This window comes from Seriola dumerili, unplaced genomic scaffold (genome assembly GCF_002260705.1).
Source record: "Seriola dumerili isolate Sdu_G_001 unplaced genomic scaffold, Sdu_1.0 BDQW01000025.1, whole genome shotgun sequence".
NCBI lineage: Eukaryota > Metazoa > Chordata > Actinopteri > Carangiformes > Carangidae > Seriola > Seriola dumerili.
Window position 1 is genome coordinate 16,254,697 of NW_019174280.1, and position 20,187 is coordinate 16,274,883.

The window sequence follows — 20,187 nt, forward strand, 5'->3', positions numbered from 1 at the left end:
TTGATATTTTCATTTGAATTCTACTTTTAATGTCTATCTTAGTTTGTACTGTGAGACCTGAAGAACAATTGTGAGTTTACATTCATATATGTACAGTATATATTGTGGTCATCAACAAACGTCCAGCCAGCTGACATACAGAGTCTCTTTAGCTGTTTTTCATCCATTGTACAGCTCTCATCTGTCGAGGTTGTTCCTGCTCAGCTCATTGTGACCACTCTGTAATTATGAGAGCGAGAGCATGTCAGTGTTTTCACTGTGAGAAACTCTTCAATAATCAGCGCTGCTCAATGTGAACTGATGTCACAGTGCATGCACGTGTCAGGTGTGGATTCTTTAACAAAGCAGAGAGTATGTTCTCTCATCATATAGGGGTTGAATATAATAACGTGGACGCATTTGCGAGCGTAGAATAATGTGTTTTTTATTCATAAGCTTATTATCTTCTCTGTTTGTTGAAACACGTGTTATACATGCACTGACTGAACTTAATACTGAATACCTTGCTGTGCTTTGCACCAAATGAATGAAATAAATCACAAAGCTAAAAGTAAACGTTAAAACAATACTTTATAATATTATATTATCATACTTAGAAATATACTTTATAAATACTTTTCCATATTAATAGTAGTATAACAAGAAATAAAAATATATATATTAAAAAAAGCTGCTCCATGTGTTTACTTTTGCTGTATTGTTACTACCCCACAGAGGGAGGACGGACGTATTTTTCAGTCAGAAATAGTCTTTCAGGCTATAAAAAAGCCTTTAAAAAAATCTCATCACAATTTCAGTATAGGCTTGGTTTTTCAAAATCTTTCAGCCAGATCTCATGGACTTCCTCAGCAGATGTCATTCGCCCAGTTGTTACTGAGATAGTTAAGTCGTCATCATATGATCTACAGATGGAATCAGACTACAGTGAGATAACTTGAATGAATACAAGTTATTACCATAGACTTGAATGAATGTCTTGGCACAAACTCAGCATTGTAAGCTTCACAGAGGTAGTTATTTAGGCCTGTTGTATTGGATTCCATTAAACTGTGCAACTGTACCTGTTACTGTGTCCACCCCATTACCATTGTACATTTTAAAATTACTATGTTGCCTGTACTGTATGTTTCTCTTGTCTACAGTAATTGCCTCTGTCTCAACCTCTCCTCTCTAACTGCTTTTTATTACCACCTGTTTACCTCTTACTGTACATGTACATTACTGCTTCACTAAAAGCTACTTTTTCCACTTGACTACCTGTCTGCATTCATTACCACCCAGCTACCTAATTGTGAGTTTCCACCTGCTGTTTTAAAAAGGCTGAGCGAGTGAGTCAGCGTGACAACACGCTGTGGAAGTGTGTTCCTCTACACTGTGTTTACATAAAGTTAGAAGTATTGTTATAAGTAGAGTAATTAAGTTTGTGGATGGTGTAAAAGGGAATCAAGGCTGTAAGTCTGCAATAAATCCAAAAAAAAAAAAAAGAGAAAAGAAGATGTAGTGAGTACATTACTGTACTGAAAGAATATGAATGTGTGGATGCATGCCCTGCTGGTTGCATAATCTCATGGCTGGCAGTCAACACTAATGAGGAGAGGCTAACACAGTGGCAAGCTGAACGGTTTTCCCTTCAATAAAGAGTAATGATTTGTGACAGCTGAAGCATAAACGATATAACATGCAGAGAGGAGAGCACATCCCAGCCCTTTATGACACAGAGACCTCTACACTCATCTGAATAGACATTAATTATTCTTTTTAAAAAAAAGATCAGAAGCACATGGCATAACTCCAGCAGGCTCCTGTCCTACAGCTGTGGCTATATTTGGCTGTTTGCGTTATGAATAAAATATAGTTTTCCTGGAGATGTTATATAATAATCATTTGTTTGTCTATTTAAATAGTGTCAGTGTTGCCTGTTATGTAACACATCAGACATGCTAGTATGCAAAACTGGCATAGTAGTATCATCATAGTAGTAGTAGTCATAGTGGTGGTAGTAGTATATTTGGCTGTTGATAGTGATTGTACTAATATTAGTAGTGCAGGACCAATAGTGGTAGTCAAGGTAGTAGTGGCAGTAGTAGTAGTAGTAGTAGTAGTAGTAATAGTAGAGAGTGGTTATTAAGTTATTATTATTATTATTATTATTATTAATCTTATTATTATGGAAATGTTATACAAGCACCATTTGTTTGGTTGTTTAAATAGATCCATCTGTTATGTAACAAATGAAACATGTAAACATGCAAAATGGTGGCATAATTGTCTTTGGAATAAAATTTATGATATGGAAACAAACACAGGTGCCAGTTCAGCCATCACTCTGACCACCAAGCCGTCACCTTTTCCTTCAAAGACACAGTTCTGTGTAAATTCAGGTGCCTTGTTTTTTTTTCTGATACTTTCAGGCTTTTCGTAAAGCTGATAATGCTCTTTGTGGTTAACATCATCGTCAGTCTAGTTTCAGCTTTCCTCTGCTAAATGCCTCCTGCAACCCACATTTCAGTGTCACCTGTGAGCAAAACAAATCCAGCTCTGTTTAAGGTGTTAGCCGATGTCAGGCCTGCAGCACAGTCCACAATAACAGTTTGTCTTGTCTTGCAATCACCATGGTAATATCAGTAGAAATGTCTAAATTGAATATCAGCTTTTAAAATCATTGTTTCACTATGTTTAAGTGAGTATTCAAAGAACAGCACACGTTCAACTTTGTCACCTTTTGACTTATCTGTGCAGGAAGTGGTCTTTGCATCAATACTCAGAACTTCTCAGTTGTGTTGTAACACGGAACGAGACACTAGAGTCAGTGAACGTTTTTTCAATTAGCTTCAGCATCCTTGTGAAACTAAACTCCGTGTCTGCTGACCATTCTAGTTTTTGTACATTAAAAAAGTTTGTTCACGTGTTATCTGTTTATTCATTCATTCATTCATTTGTTTGTATGTTTTGAGAGTGAAAAATCATTCTTGACTTTGAAAAACATCATTAGAAAAACAGAATCTTTACAAGGTCCATTTAGTAACTATTCTGAAGCTTTTGGACTGTGCAAACAATTTTAAAGTTCAATCCTTTAGCCGATATGGGCAAGAAATCCTTAAAGTAGTCATAAAAATGAGCATCAACACAGCAAACTCCAATCATCTGATGAAGACTGTGTGGTATGATAGAAAGCTCCAAAACAGCTACTAAATGACCTTGAGGATTTTGTTTGAAATAGAAATAGATAAAAGTATTATTATTGATATTAGTGGTCTTATGGCAGTGGTAGCACTTAAATAGCAGCAGCAGCAGCAATAGTAGTAGTAACAGCAGCAGCAACAGAAGTAGTAATGGACACACTACTAGTAGTACTAACGGCTCAACGGTTGTAATTAAAAATAAATGCTTTTAATTTCCAGTTTTTATAGGAAGTGACGTAAGGGCCGTTAGCCTACACTTCCTAGATACGGTTGCTACAACAGCTTGTTGCTTCCTCTAGTTTGCTTTAGCAGCCTGTCCGCTACCAAACATCAACGTTAACTATCACAACTATAGTGTCTGATGGTTTTCTGACCGTTTCTGACAGATGGCTTTTGTTTCGCACAGCCACAGGGAACCAAACGGAACCTACACCTTCTCCAGTCGCCCGAGACCAGTAGAGAACCGCTCTAAGTACAGAGAGCCTCCGTCTGAACAGTATGCGTCGCCCTGAAACCTGTGTTGTTAGCACTAATGTTGTTTTTGCTAGGTGCTACCGTTGCGTCAGCTTTAATTAAGGCAGTTAGTCACCTAACCCATCCAAATCAGTGTAATGTAGTCTACAAGGATTGAAATAGCAAGAAAATGCTGAAAATATTTCAAATGATCCTTCTGAAGAAATATTATATCTACAGTGCTGTAAAGTAACTAGATAGATAGATAGATAGATAGCTAGATAGATGTTTTATTTATCCCCTAGGAGAAATTCATGAGTACCTTCACTCAAGTACTCCACACTTTCCAGGTACTTATCGTTTACTTGAGTACTTCAACTTCATGGCACTTTATCTTTCTCTAAAAGGGAAACATTGCACTTATTACTCCATGATATTTATCCAAAAGCTTTTAGCTACAAATGGAATATAATACATTGTTACAGTTAATTAAACCTGTTAAAGTTAAAGTGGTTAAAGTAGTTAGCTAAAATTACCTCCACTAGCTCAGCCAGCTACATAATTAGAGTCACACAATATATAATAATATAAGTGCATAATGAGTAGTTTGTTACTTTAAGTACAATTTCCTGATAATTCTTTTGTACTTGATTACAGTTTGAATGCAGGAAATTTCACTTTAAATTGTATTGTTTTACACTATGGTATCATTACTTTTACTAAAGGAAATATTCTCAGTACTTCTTCGCCCACCAGACAGAAGGAAAATTCTTGAAAAATATCTCAAATACTGCCTTATTCCACTACCTTATACTGGCCCATCATGGATAAACAATTCATCTTCGAGGCTAACAAGTGTCAGGATCAGCTGACTTTTCTTTTTGTTTTTACAATGCAGAACACACAGTAATTATGGAAACATTATGTATGACCGTCGCGTTGTCAGAGGAAACACTTACGCTCAACACATCATACCAACTGTAAGTATGAAACATTCATCTTGCTATGCTTCATTGCTGACAGGTTTGCCCTTGTATTCATCACTTTGTCTTAAAAATGTTTTTCATCATGCACCGTTGACAGACAGCTCATCCAGACCCTGCTGAAATACTCAGACAACAGGAGATCAGGAGGAGAGCCATTGCTCGAAGACGTGCCAGAGAGCACCTCAAACCCAAGACTCCTGAAGCCCTGCAGGGCAGAAAACACATTGATGTTCAAACAGGTAAAGCATTTCTCTTGACAACTTCAGAACTTTTACCTCTTGGAAACCAGAAGCACTTTTTCTCAATACTCTTAACTTTATTTTCAGATCTTTATCTTGAAGAATTGAGTGATGTTATAGTGGCAACAGATATTGAATGCCAGACTGAGGCTTTCCTGGATAAACCAGCAACCCCACTCTTCATACCTGCCAAATCTGGCAAAGATGCTGAAACACAGATAGAGGAGGGAGAGGTGGGTAACCAGAGGTCATTTTATAGTAAACATAAACCCAGTGTTGTGGTGTTTAAAAGACATGGGTGATTACCAAGAGGAGAGAGTCTACAAAAATGTCACTTGGAAATGTTTGCAGGTTTGATCAAATTAAACCCTGTGTTTTAACGACTAGTATCCTCTGCAGTTGTTTGACTTTGACAGGGAGGTGCAGCCGATGTTGGAGGTCCTGGTGGGGAAGACAATAGAGCAGTCTCTGCTGGAGGTGATGGAGGAGGAGGAGCTGGCCTGTCTGAGGGCCCAGCAGAGGGCTTTCGAAGAGCTCCGAAATAATGAGCTGGCAGAAGTGCACCGACTTCAGGAGCAGGAGAGACGCCACAGTGAGGAGAAAGTACGCAAATGATAGAAAATAGGAATAAGTTTATCCAGGTCGGGAAAATCAGGAAAAAGCAGTGATGCCATGAATGGATCAGTCCTGAACAAACAGCTGGGACAGGGCTGAACGATCTTAACCCAGTGGGCGATGATTTAGACATCTGAAACCAGACTACTGAAAACTCATATCCTTAGTTTCTTACTGCAAGACTTGACCCTATGAGAGCACACTGTTATCTGGCCAGGTTAGAAGTGTAATACTTACTTCACAAGAGAGATATCTGTATTGATGTGTTTTCTCTGTGCTCATCTCTCTGGTGTGAGGAGAGCACTTCTCTCTGTGTGGGGAAAAAGGTCATATCAAGTGCATCAGTCAGATTTTAACAGTAAAAGTTTCAGAAAGTGAACATTTGACACTTTCTTCTTCTTATGTTGTCAGTGAGACACCGTCGTCATTCAGATCTAATCAAACTTTAACCTCTCAGTCTTCATGATGCAGATAAGATACGTTTTTGAGCAATTAAATCTTATTAATTTTTAACTAATTAAGCTTAAAAATTTGATTATTGGTTATCACATGTCATAAATATTTTATGTAACAGAAAATACTCAGGTTTTGGGGCTTTATTTACCCAGTAGCTATTAGTGAAGCTACTTGTCAATCAAACAGTATTTCCACCTCTAATGATTTCTTTTTCTTTTTTTATGGTGTTCTTTAAATGCTAACGACTCAGTTCTTTTTCTAATCATTCCATGCAAACTTTCTGTTGTCACAGTCATTAAATGCTATAGTTTTTGAATGCTAGAGACTTTTTTCCAAAGAAGGAATCAAACACCAAACATTTCGGACAGCAAATATAACATCTTTGATAAAAAGCATGTAGGGTGAAGTAGTAATGTGTCATATCAGAACAACTGATCAACCACATCACAAAAAAAGATTATGCTGAAAAGAGACCCATAATCTTGTTTTAAACAAAAGAAGTTTTTTTTCTGATCTCAGGAGCGTAGAATTGCCCAGCAGAAGGAGGTGATGAAGAAAGAAAGAGAGACTGCAGAGAAGATTGCTGCCCGGGCATATACTCAGCAGTACTTGGCTGATCTTCTACCTGCAGTCTTCACCTCACTGAGAAGCCACGGCTACTTTTATGACCCTGTGGAGAAAGGTCAGCTACCCCTTTCTGACACATGAGGACATCACTGCACTCCACTGACATTTCCACTTTATAAAAACTCTGATGTGACCTGCGACTAGTAGCCTAATAGACGATCCCATTCATACTCTGTGTGTGAAAGTTTTGATATGGGTGTTTAACTTTTTTTTTATCATATTTGTGGTTTGATTTCCAGATATTGAGACTGATTTCTTCCCATGGCTGATGGATGAGGTTAACAACAGTTTGGAGAAGAGATACATAGCAAGAGAGATGCTGGACAGTAAGGGAAGATAGTATAATATTTTTTAAATTAAGGCACTCCTGTGTTCAATCTGAACATTTATCTAATTTAAAAATCTGTATTTTTAAATGTTTGTTCTTTTTTCTCACTGAGCATTAAACAAACCAAGTGCTGTTCACCACCAAGATCCCACATCAGAACCCATAAACCATAATTGTCTGATGGCAAAATCCAAGATATGGGTCTCCACAGAATATAAACATCTGATCCTGATGTTACAGATTAAGCCAATCTATTTGTACCCTCTAGAGAGTTCCCTCTAAAAACCAAACATGATTTGTATAAATATAAATTTCTTCTAAGTTGTTTCAAGCTAACCAACCTTTTCTAGCCGCTGTTATTATCCTTGAGAACTAGGAGGTATTTCACGAGTCCTCCTCCAGGGGTCATCAAGTCATAGACATTGTTGGAGTACCATCTAGTGGCTCTTTACATACATTGAAGAGGTCACCATTGTCAGATATACAGTATTGTTCACAGAGCAGAATGTGACTGAAACACCTTCATCCTGTCTGTTTCAGCTATCATCCATGATGTCACCCAGAAGAGACTGGAGATGTTCAAGGAGCTGGAGACACAACCAGACAAATCTGACATATAGCACTGAAAGACTCAGTGGTAATAATTCACTGAGATGAGTCGATGGCATTAATCTATTATCAAAAATAAACTTTTGCTGACAAAATTACCATGAGTTGTTTCTTTGATAACATGATACCAGTGTATCTGTATTTAGCTCATGGTGAATCAATGCAATGACACTGATACATCAAGGAACATCTGACACCAGCGTAATGATGATTATTCTGTGATCACAAGTTATTTTCTCTTAAAACTTAAAATCAGAATTATGACTCATGATTTGTGGTAAATTGGTAAAATAGTTGAAAATTTAAATGCTGTCTTGTATTATCCATTTTCCACATTTGCACTCTCGTATGTTGCCTATCTAGGATTTCTGTTTATAAAAGTTTATGTAAATTTTCCATGAATGTTGACCTTTACAGTTCCTTCAGGGTTTGAAACAGTTGGGTTTTTTGCTGCACTTCATAGATGAGGCATTATGAGATATTTTTTCTGAAACATTCGATCACATATTGTGGCCTATATAGGCTTTTGGTGATTTTTTTTTTTATTTTTTATTAGTTGCTAGATATTTCATGGCTATAGTCAAACCAGAGCAGTGCGGTTGTAGTATTAAATGTGGACATGTTTTATATCTTGAGTCATTCTTAGTTGTCTGAGTCTTTATCATTTGCCTCAGTTTTGTGATAATCAGTCAAAACAGTCTGTTTTCTGTCAGGTATGCAGTATATTTGTACATCTTACTGCTTATCAGAAGGAAGTTCCTGCCTGTTACCGAGTTTTCAGAACACCAGCCAAAGAAAATCTGACCAAAAAAGTTTTATCTAAAAAACCATTTCAGTTATACAGCAGGTGAGCAACCGTGTTTAGGAACTCTAAATATTTGAAGGACCATTCAAAGTGCTTTCCTGTGACTTTATCTATTTGCATCTGGTATTGCTGTGCAAACAGTTCATTCAGGTGCCCTAACAGGCAAATTCTGGAATATTTTGCATTGCTCTGACTGACTCATCTATAATATCTGACTAAACCCAAACAAACAAACAAAAAAATAAGGTTACATAAGTTGATTTCTGTCTTATCATCTTAATTTCTTATTCTTTATAGGGGTTTCTTTGTATAGGCTACTTTAATTGATAAATTAGCCCTCTAATAATGTTGTTTGGTGTTTGGTTTGGCCATATTTTCAACGTATTTTTTCCTTTCAATTGGCTCAAAAACTATTGTAGTTAACGAAGGGATTGTGATGACGATGGCAGTGGTGACAATGGCCATGATGATGAACGTCATAGCTGGTTAAGTAGTACAAAGTGTCAGGTACGACTGTCACATCACTCTTTGCTTTCGTATTATGGTGAGAAGTAGGTCTAACCTCCGATATATACGGCTCTATTTTAATCCCATCTTCTCATTGGTCAGGTCACCTATGACGCCTCCCCTCTCGCTCGGCGGTGCTTCCTTGGTTCAGTGAAGGGCGGATGACGCTCATTTCCCCTGTGAAATACTGTGCAACAAAAAAAAAAAGTTTCTGCTGTGATGCCACTGTAAAGGAAAGGTGACACCTCAGTCTTTACACAGCGGATAGATGAGGCTTAAATGTATTTACTCAGTATTATAACAGTCATTGCTCAAATAACTGCATTCACATTAATTTACTTTCCTCAGCTCAAGAGGCTTACACAAATAAATAAAAAAAAAATTTAACACATCATTTTCAGGCAAGTACGGCAGCATACAAAATGGACTTGAAAGAAATAAGTAAATACATAATATACACAAAAAAAACCCAATTACATTCAAAGGTGTGATTCATAGACTTGTAGAATATATAGGATATATGATTAACTTAGGTTGCAGGATATGTACATTACACCCCTGACCTATTTTGTTATCGTAGGTGTAATTTGAATGTTATGTCATGTTATGGTTTGTCATGTTTCATTGTCTGTTAAAATCAGAAAATGATAGGCTGATAATAATAATAATAATAATAATGATAGGATTCAAACAATAAAATTCTTAGATGAAGTACACAATAACAAGAAAACAAAAAAGTATTAAAATAATATTAAATAAATAAATAGGTAATGGGTTTATCCTTCATACCAACATCTTAAAATATATATACATATGAGTGAAAGAAAATACAAAATAATACATGTACATCATTAAACATGATGTGTATGTTTAATGTATATCATTAATGTATATCAAACACAGACTGATTTGTGTACCAGTGATTAGCCATAGCCTTTATTTGCTTGAAACAATAGCCATAGTATGTTTTCATATAGGTTGCATCGTCAAATGGTCAGTTGACTTTCATTTTCCTTGTTTTTTTCTAATTCAAATTTTTTATTACTTTTGTCTTTGGTACATGACAGTACATTGTATCACACTGTGAGACATTTCCTGTTGCTTACAATACCTGTAACATCAGGGGTATGAACTAAAACAATAAATACAAAATTTAAAAAATCAACAAGATACAGAACATTTTTATGACTAGGAAGAATATTCATGCAGCATACAGTATATTAATTACTATTTTACTAATTACTATAAGGAGCCAGCGTTCACACTACAGGCCTATCAGTGAGTGTGATATAATTTCCAAAAACGATCCCAAACTTGTGCCTTACTCTTATCCTGTTAGGTATACACTGGTGTGAAGTTATTGTAACTGTCGACTTTGCCTGTTCTTTTCATTCTTGGGTGTTTTCCAGTGCTTATGTATTGTCCTAGCAGAAACTGTGATGCCTGCCTCCACCTGATATGTTGTGTTTTGGGTTCTGTCCCCTAATAAACATAATATTGGAGATAATGGTAATGTACAGTTGATCAAGTTTGACTTTCATTTTCCATGCTAAGGACTCCCAAAAATGATCAAATAAATGTCTGATTCTTTTCTTTTCTTTTCTTTTTACCTTTGAGAGCTGTTGTGGTGCTAGATTCAAAATTACAAAAGCCCTGCTGTAGGTGGGGGGAAAGACCTTCTTCATTTAAAATGTCCCCTACACAATTATGAAACTATCTTTGGTGTTGTGGTAAAGCCCCTCAAGTGCCCCCTAAAGGTCCCTGGACCCTGGGTTGTAAACCCTCCAGCCTACCGGCGACAGCAGGAACAGGCTCGGTTGGATGTATGAGCGCCATATTGCGCCTGGCTGAACAGAGGGAGGGGAAACCTACGGCTGCGAGCTTGGGACCGCGGTATAATCATCACCTCGTCTCCCAGCCTCACCAGCTCCGGTAAGACTTTCCCTAAGTGGACCACATATATGTTGTAGTGACCGAAGCTTGCGGTCCAGCGAGCTCCAAGCTGTGCTAAATAAACGTATATGCATATACTTTTTGCACTTTTTCCGCGCACTTTCTGCTGCTCTGCACAAAGGAGACAAATCTCACAACAGGTGTCTGTGGGATTATAGTGAGGATGTGGCTGACTGCAGTAGGCTACAGAGGTAGCTCCTGCACAAAGGGCAACATTAGTACAGCCTGAATGAAGGAACCCGAGGTTGAATCTTTAAACAGTTTTACGATTTGTGTTCTTGTGAAATCCTTATCCTCTGTCTGTGTCGTCCAAAGCTTCAAAAGGTGGGATTTGTCGCTCGCTGGGCTTGACTCGTTTCCCTGTCGCTGTGGGTGTGTACTCACTTCACTCATAGCATAGACGCAGCCCTACCGAGGAATATACACTGACAATCAGCACTTTGTTGCATGTTTTTACATTGTAACAGCCTCTAAAGGTGACAGTGTGCGTGGACAGTTGTCTTGACTGTTGATGGTTACCTGTATTTTTATTCAACACTGTTTCTGTGTCTCCAAAAGCGATTTAATAAGCGATACAGATTAACTGGCTTTCGTCAACCTGAATTGGGGTGTGCGTTTGTTTAGAAATGAAGACGTCAAAAGAAAAGGCTAAAACAGAACAGGGTGGGGACTATAACTTTATCATAGCTAGTGGGTGAGGCATGTTGAGTACCATATTTAACCTGCCTGGTGCCTGGATGATTCAATTGTGTCAAGGTGAAATAAAAATATAGGGGTTTCCGGTGCTAAATTTCACAATAAAACTATCATTAAGTAACGGACAACAAAGGGGCTGGGCTGTAATACACACCCTTAAAATCAAAGTAATAGGCTGTCTGAATATTGAGCAATATTGAGCACCTCAGATGTAAGGATTTACTTTGATTCTTTGTTTTGTATTTGTATTTGTTTTTGAGTATGGGTCAGACAAAACAAATTGAGGACTCATTCTGATTCTGAAAATTTGCACTATAAATGACTGAGTTAAGTTGAGTGTATTTATTCTGTTTTGAGTACATGTCGAACATACAAAACGGCAACAAAAAACAGGTTTTGTATGGGCATGAATGCACACATCCATACATATACACAGCATGCCATGAAGAATAGACTGGTTTGGGAGCAAATGGAGGCCCTACCCACTGTTAGTATGTTGTTCCTAATAAAGTGTTCACTGAGTGCATGTAAGTAAAACCGAACAGAAGAACAAAGACAACAAAATATACTCTTTAGAAGAATAGTTAAACAAAGATATAAAAGGAAAGATGAAAACAACTGATGGTTTACAATTTGTCTAAACCTACCTAACAACTATTTGCTACAAATTATCAATTGACTTTTTTCCAGGAAATCCAAAGTCTTTAGCCCAAAGGAAAACAGTTACTTAAGATATATATTAAGTGATATTGTGAAAACAGAAGACACCCTGAATTATCGGAATCGACCAGACTCGTGCTCTTATTTTGAAGGTTAGTCAGGTCAAGTTCCTGTGCTACCTGCTGTCAGCTTGTTGGTTTTTCGCGGTGATTCATCCTGATGACTGTCGCCTGCAGGAGTGCCGAGCTGCTCTCGGCCGGGTTTAAGTAACGCAGAAGTGGCTGAAACTCGTTTCTCCTCTTTTTCCGTTTTCAGAAAGACACCACCAGACGCACAGCCACACGGAGCACAGGTCTCTTCTCTGGAAACTTCTTTTTTTTTAATTTAACAGCTCCTCGCACAGAGCCAGGAAAAGGACAGAAAAATGCCTAAAGCGGTAAGAAGCATTTGGTTTATTGATATTTTCACTCATTGCTTGTTGTATCACTCCTTTAAAAGTTGTTGACTGAAACATGTCAAGGGGCGTTAATGGAGGATTAGCTTCCCTAAATTCTGTGTATTTATTTACAGTTACAGAACTGTATCACCTTTTACACATTAATCCAGTTTAGACTGAGTTAAGAGTACTTTTTTTGGTAAACTTAAATATGTGGTACAGTGAATGGTAACGTTAATATACTCTTGTAACACTGATGTCAGAATATATTATTTAGTGTAAAAATGTCATAAGTCTGTGAAAGCTTTGGCAGTCTTTGATTCAAAATTTATCTGAGAGGTGATAATTAAATCTTCTTTGTTGTTCAGTTGGAGAAAAAAAAATCTTAAATCACTTCTTGGCAGGGGTGGATTGCCAGTGTTGAAGGGGATGCTATCAGTTCCTCAACGTTCAAGCTGAGTGATTACTGTGACCCACTTGACACGTTCAGTTAATTACATTTTTTAACAGGTGGCTTCTTTTAAACTTTCAATGAATGGCCCAGAAACACAAAACACCGGGCTTTAAAATGAAAGGGGAAACCATTACAGACTGAATCAGAAACATAGCTATAACATTTTTTACATGACCACATATGTAAACTTGAAACTTACAGTACCAGTAAGTATTTGTTAAAGGGGAATGCCGCTCAGATCACACACATTTGGGGTGGGGTGGGGGGGCATGTGTATAGGAACATCATACACTGCAAAGCTAGGAGCAAGAAACACATACAGATAAGCATCATTTCTAATGTGTTCACAGTGTAGGTGGACACAGTCACAAGATGCATATCTTTGAAATCATTCTCATTATCATACACTTGCGCAACATTACATCATAAACAAGGGGGGTGGGAAATCTCTTGTTTACGTCGGCAGGAGTTTGTGATGAATACAGGGTTGTGTCTGTCATTAGAGGTTATTTTACAGGCTGAAATTTGGGATTGCTCTCCCCTCAATGTTGGGCTCTCATAGTCATTATGGAGACTTGTTAAAAATGTGAAACAGTGACTCAAAGTATTTATGACATCAGTGGCTTTTCATCATCAGAAAAGCAAAAGGAAAGACACTAAAGACATAATTTGACTAAGTTGTCCTATATATTTTTTTTTGCCCTCAATTACTCTGGACTCATTATGCCCCACCCCAGCTATTACATACTGCACAGTGGCACATGGCACAGGTCCCTCCCTCAGATCACTGTTTGGAAAATTCTAGTAGGCGTATAGCAGCCTACGTATGTATATTCTACAGTATGAAGGAAAATGTGATGGAAATGAATCAAACATTGACATTTTTTTCAGTGTTGAATACAACTTTTTCCTCTATCCTCTTTTCTTTATTTAAAAAAAGTAGGAAAGGAAGTTCAGAGACGCCTAGCTCAAACACACAATTGCTAAAGTTTATAAGTAACACATTTAAAATTGGGAAAGATTTTAGTCAAAAACAGCCAAAAACAGGAGTCAGGAGTTGCTGCCAGAATCCTGGTCAGATCATGACAGACACATGTTGCTGTTGAACAGAGCAGCGTGTTGTGATGACAGTGACTAAAGCCCAGGTCAGTGTCATAAAGTGTGTTGTTGGTTTGTTTAGAATAGCCTCAGGGTTGTCATGAGCGTCGCCGTGGAAATGACATCATAACTGTCTGATAGCAGCTGCCCAGTTGCCACAAAACCGCCTTTTCAGACGATAATGTCTGACTGTTTTCCTTTCCATGATATCAAAGACTCCCGAGCCTCAAGTTAGATTTTTTTTAAAATTTTTTTTATTTTTATATTCTTCAGTTTACAGACTGTTCAGCATGTGGCCTCATGACCGACCCAGCTTTTACAGCATGGCATGAAAGATATGAACAGGACACTAAGTCTGTTTTAATGAAGTTATTCCTTTGATGCTGTTTGCACCAGAAAGTGGTGAGCCCCCTTCTCTCAAATTAATCCCTGCAAATGCTAAGTCTCACACTTTTAGCATTGGTGAGATATGTAAATGAGGGTTCATGTTTTGGCTTCGATGAAAAGTGTAAAATTGGATTTTCAAGTTTGAAGAGTGTCAGTGGCTCAAGCCTGTAGCCAGAAGTGGGGAAGGTAGTGGATGGTGGGAGGTTAGGAGACAACTCCCAAAAAGCTACAGTGAGATGAGCCTCATGTTACACACGAACTGTAGCTAACGATTATATTCATTGTTGTTAGAAATACATTTTCACATTTGACAAGCTGAAACGAGAGAAATTATTTGGCATTTTTGCTTTAAAAATGATAGAACGATTGATTGATTAGCAAAATAGTTTCCTTTAATTCTCTACTGATTGCTATAGTGTTGTGTTAAAGCATTATAAATAAGTGGAAAAGAGATACTTTATCTACAGAGGAGTTGATGTGAGTTAGACATTTGTGGGGGTGAGATAACTGCCATGGACACGATGTTATGGGTTTGAATTCAGCATTGTCATCCTATGTCTTCCCCATTTCTCTCCTGACCTTTTCTGTCATCCTCGGATGGCAACTCTCATCCAATACACAACGCAAATGCAATTCCCTCAAAAAATCTTCAAAACAAGTGATCGGTGTCTTTAAAAGCTGCCTTACATTAGACTGCTGTAGTATTGACAAGTATTGGTCAAGTAACTGTAGTCACCCTGGTAATCAAAGATCAAAGAGGATAAAAGTGCTAACCAGTCTTAGATTTGATCCCGACTGGCACATTAACAGTCTGAATTATTACAGTTCAGAAACTTGGCATGATATCAAACATTCCACCATGGTGTGTTTGGAAAAGAGAAACTGGTTTTATCCCAGAGGACCAAGATGCCCAGTGGCAGGAGGTTGGACCAGATTTGAGGAGCAGTGAATACTACTGCACTGGTGCTTCAGTGACTCATGTTTCACTTATCTGAATGAAACATTGTCAGAAGTAAAGGATAGCGCTCCTCGGCTCTCCCAGAATTCTGTTCCCTTGCGCTCTCAGCCCCATGTCACAAACCATTTCAAGGCGTGGTCACAGTCAACATGGATGGGTGTTTCCTTTTCATGTCCAGTCCTATTGTTAGTATTTCTTTCTTTGAATAATTGATAACTCAATCATGTTTGGAAAGCCCTCCAGTCCTGATTGACGAATCCCAAAATGGTCACAAGTCCTTTGATTGTCGTTCTTCAGTTACGTGTGTTTAATGTTTACAGAGCCTGTGGGGGAAAAAAAAACACACTGAGAGACACAATAGGCCTTTTCTCTCCATCCTTGTTGTGCTACTGCTCTACACTCAAATGGTAAAAAAATTCATTTATGGCTATATTGCTCTCAGACCATTTTCAGTGGCGTCCCCATGGCAACTCACTTTGCAAAAGACTCTTCTAAAGCCATGCAAACTATGCAGAGGGTTAAATATTGAATGGTCTTCACTGAAGAATGCAGTACAACCTATTCACAGTTTAACTACTGAAGTGATGACCACCTCATTTCTTTAACCTGACCTGCAGTGGCTCCTTAACCTCACCATTGAAAAGGCGGAAGGAAAGCTATTCGGTTTATGATCATATATGGGCAAGGGTGGTGATTACTTCCACTATGGGGACTGAAACTAGGAAATATTTGGCATTCTTGGCGAATGACTTGATTGATTAACTTACAGAATAGTACCCTTTTCTGTCAATGAATCAAAGGGATTGTCTCAGCTATAAGCTAAGCTATAAGTTGAAATCCCTGTGTGCGTTCTCTTCGTTTTATCTGTTTGATAAACTGAGAATCTTTGGGTTTTGTCAGACAAAAGAAGCAATTTCAGGAGGTAACCTTTGGCTTCCGGAAACTGATTTTTTATTGTATTAAAAAAACAATTATTTGACATTTTATAGAAAAAACGATTAATCAAGAAAATCTTTGATCTTTGAAACCTCTTTGATTACGCCAGGGATCCTATATGAGTGAGTTGGATATAAATATGTTGTTTTTTTAAATTTTGATTGCACATTGTTGATGACGTGTATGTGTGTTACATAAATTTAGATTTTCCTCTGCTTTGCCTGCGTTACCATGGAGCTTGTGTTATTGTTGTTGTTGTTTCTTGGTTACCAAAGTTTTGTACCCTCGACCAAAAGTGTGAAAATGTGTTTGTGTGTCATTATGTCAGGTTAGGTTTGGGCTCCAGTGCTCCGGTAGCTAAAATGATTGAGTCACTCACTACAGTAATGACTTGTGAAGCAGGGATTTATATGGTCAAAATGAACGGCTGTACTTTCCTCTGACTAAAATTGCTCATTGTGGAACTCTGGGTCCTTGCCCAGTATATTTTTAGCATATGTGTCATGTTTTCTTTACCTCTGTGAATGGCCTCAGTTTATTGTGAGTTGCTGTTGGAGGACCTCTCTTTGAGATCAGATATCACTCACTCAGTGGTTTCTGTTGGCTCGTCTGCTGCACACATTCACATGTTCCATTCTCTGCCTGTTAGGGTGTGTTTTTTTTTCCCTTGGTGCTCCATCTGCAACTGCTGTAAAATATAGACTATGATATTGGGAGAAGCATCCCAAACTGTCAGAGCTGCCTCTACCAATTCACACAATCACTTTTAAACAAGGGAAGTCTCAGAATATCACTTCTGCTGCTGTATCGTGGTTGTTTTTGGTGATCAGGCTCCACTAGGATGTAGATGATGATAGCGAGGGACTGCTGGGGCACTGCAGCTGAAAGGGGAGCTTTGTTTTGCTGTGTAAAGTAAATGCAGTGTTTTCCCCCTCCTTCCTCTGCCTTCTAGCTGTGAGTTGAAGCTGGTATAAGTCGCTCTGTTGGACGGTTGATTCCAAAAGTTTAAAATTGTTTGCACATGTGGCACTGGGGCAGAGCTACAAACCCTGAGCTACAAACTCCGAGGTTCTGAGGGTTTCATTATTTTGATTTCTGTTGGTAAAGTTTGCTCTGTCACAGATCCTGGCTTTTAATCCCCAGGCGAGTCAACTCAGCTAACCTTACTTAACAGCAGCAGACACATGGATGAGAAAATGGGACATCCTTGAATATCCACTGTCTAGACTACTGTGTTCTTACAATATCCTGGACTGCGCAGTGGTGAGGCGCTTCCCATCCAATGCTGTGATAGGATTTGCCTTCTCTGTGACAGGATTTAAGTCTGTCAGTCAGTTGTTCAGCCTGTGTAGCCTCACAGGAGTCGATGGAGCTCCAACTAACCAGACTCTGCTGCAGCCCAGACATTCCCTTTTGCAGCAGGGCTTCATTGAATTTGTTCACCGCTGAGGCTCAGCGCTGCTCACAATGGGCTGGAGTTGAAAGATGTCACTGGAGGGTTGTGTCAGCGCGCTTTCTCTCTCTTCACTCTGTGTCCACTAACCTCTTTGTATCATTGTCACTGAGCAGTAATAAGTTCACTCAATACTCGGAGAGTCTGTGTCTTTTCATAACCCCACGCAAATACCAGAGACATTTGACATTATACTCCCAGAGAAGAGATTCAGTATGTGCATTACCTCAAAGCAGCTATTGTAAATATTTCTGCATTGTTGCATGGCCTTTGTGTGAAATTCAGATGCCATTTGCTGATTACTGACAGAACCTACAATACAGAATATTGTTTCTCCCCATTATGGGACACAGTTGACGTCAGCTCTCATTATTCTGTGTCCTGCATCAGTCATTCTATCCGTAATGGTTTTGAAATTGTGCATTAATCACTGGGGTGGATCCCTGTTTGTGGACATTAAATTCTCTGCCCATAAGGCATGTTTCGCTGCGATGGACTGCCTCTCTTTGTACGCACAGGTCATTCTGATCAATCATTAAACAGAGAACTGAATGATGTGCCTTTTTTTTTTTTATCTGTGAATGGGAGTGAGTGACTGAAGGAGCTGCCTCATTCAGTCCTCTTCCCCTCACTTTATCTATACAGAATAACATGTGCCTCTTACTAGCTTGTGAAAGTAGTGTCAGATATGCCTCTTATGTTGTTTACAGGGCGATGAATTATTTCCTTCATGTTCATGTGTTTTAGATCCAGCGCTTCATATTACATCCAAAACACCAAAGATCTTGAGTTCCCTTCAATCAGCCCGTCTGTCTCTGAGAAAGCAGAGATAAACACAGAGCCCCGTGTGTTTACTCTGCAAATACACCCTCTACCAAACACACACGGACACACACACACACACACACATACACACACACACGCAAAGCAAAGCAGTGCTCTGCAGTACCACGTATTGGTTCTCACCTACGAGGGCCTCCCTGTTGCTTTGGGTCAGGTTTTCAACTCCTGCTTTTTCATGTTTTTCCACAGGTCAATGTTCGCGTCACCACCATGGACGCTGAGCTGGAGTTTGCCATCCAGCCCAGCACCACAGGAAAGCAGCTGTTTGACCAGGTACAGTGGACATCAGTTTCTGTGCTGACCTCCATAAGGAGATAAGATTTTAGAAATGAAACAATGTGGGAAGATTAACAGTGTGGAATTGTGGGGCGCCCCGGTGGCTCAGCTGGTAGAGCGGGTACCACTTATCACCCATCTCTCTCTCCAACTTTCCTGTCACTCTCTCACTGTCCCGATATGAATAAAGGCAAAAACTGACCAAAAAATTACTTTAGAAAAAAGCAAAAAAAAAAAGAAGTGTGGAATCATTATGAATAAAGTCACTTTTATAGAGACGATCAATTTTATGGGGGTTATGGTAATGGGAAATTATTCCGATTAAACAAACAAGATATAATGTGTTATTTGGAGAGTTTAGAGGTGCAGGTAGGTGGATATTGGTCCTTTCACTTAGAACAAGTTTAGCAGTTTCCCTTGTTTTCTGTCTTTATCTCAAGCGAAGCTAAGCTAAGCTAAGCAGCTGCTGGTTCCAGTCACATGATTAAAGTGACCGTGTTTCCCAGAAATGTCGAGCTATTCCTTCAAATGCTTTTTTTTCTTTCAATTTAATTTCAGACTTTCCTCTGTGCAAGAAATGAAGTGTCAAATCTGTGTTTAAATCCAGCTATACTTCACCGTTGCTTTATATTTCCGCTGTCATCGCTACAAACCACTCACAGACTGCTGCAGCCGTCGTCATCGAGGCAGTTAACTGGACTGACGTCACTGAGAAAGATCTGTGTTAGGAGAAAGTGACTGCCCTCATTATTGTCCCCTCCAAAGCTCTTTCCATTCATTACATCCAGGTCTGAAAAGTTATCTCCTACAGACGAGATTACAGGAGCTTTTGGCCTCAAGAGTCCTTATCAGTCTCTGTCTTCCCGGTGAGAGTCAGAGAGGTTAATGGTTTCTGGATTTTAATAAAGAGTACGGTCCAGACCTGCTCTAAGTGAAAAGTGCCTTGAGATAACTTCTGTTGTGATTTGGCGCCCGACTTGACTGGTGGTGAGTAATGTCAGGTTAACACAACTGAGGTGAACAAAGAGAACTTGGGACATTTATTAAACAAATTATTAATAGCGTTAGTGATTTTTAAAGTCCTGAACGAAGTCTGTGAGAAAGTGAAAGGCGTGGCGACAATAAAGGAAACCTGAAAATGTTCCTTTTGTGGTTGTTGCTCTCCAGTATAGGAACCTTTTTACCATGGACTTCGGCTAATTTACGATCAGGAGATATCGATCCCTTTGT

General features: G+C 38.7%; 2 protein-coding genes across 3 annotated transcripts in view; both read left to right on the forward strand.

Annotated features, from left to right (window-relative positions):
- The first annotated feature begins 3,469 nt into the window (after positions 1-3,469).
- rsph3 (radial spoke head 3 homolog) lies at positions 3,470-7,573 on the forward strand. The gene is made up of 8 exons (XM_022737856.1): positions 3,470-3,678; positions 4,534-4,615; positions 4,719-4,860; positions 4,948-5,093; positions 5,260-5,463; positions 6,451-6,613; positions 6,798-6,884; positions 7,427-7,573. Exons 1-8 carry the CDS (start codon positions 3,569-3,571, stop codon positions 7,504-7,506), a joined length of 1,014 nt encoding a protein of 337 aa, XP_022593577.1. The 5' UTR covers positions 3,470-3,568; the 3' UTR covers positions 7,507-7,573.
- A 3,117-nt stretch (positions 7,574-10,690) lies between these two features.
- ezr (ezrin) overlaps positions 10,691-20,187 on the forward strand; it is a 29,070-nt gene continuing 19,573 nt past the window's right edge. The window contains exons 1-3 of one of the 2 annotated variants that reach the window (XM_022767604.1): positions 10,691-10,739; positions 12,432-12,552; positions 18,871-18,954. In XM_022767604.1, coding sequence (XP_022623325.1) covers positions 12,541-12,552; positions 18,871-18,954 — 96 coding nt within the window. In that variant the 5' untranslated portion in view covers positions 10,691-10,739; positions 12,432-12,540. Of the gene's footprint in view, positions 10,740-12,353; positions 12,553-18,870; positions 18,955-20,187 lie in introns of those variants that run through there. The other variant, XM_022767596.1, reaches the window with a different exon arrangement.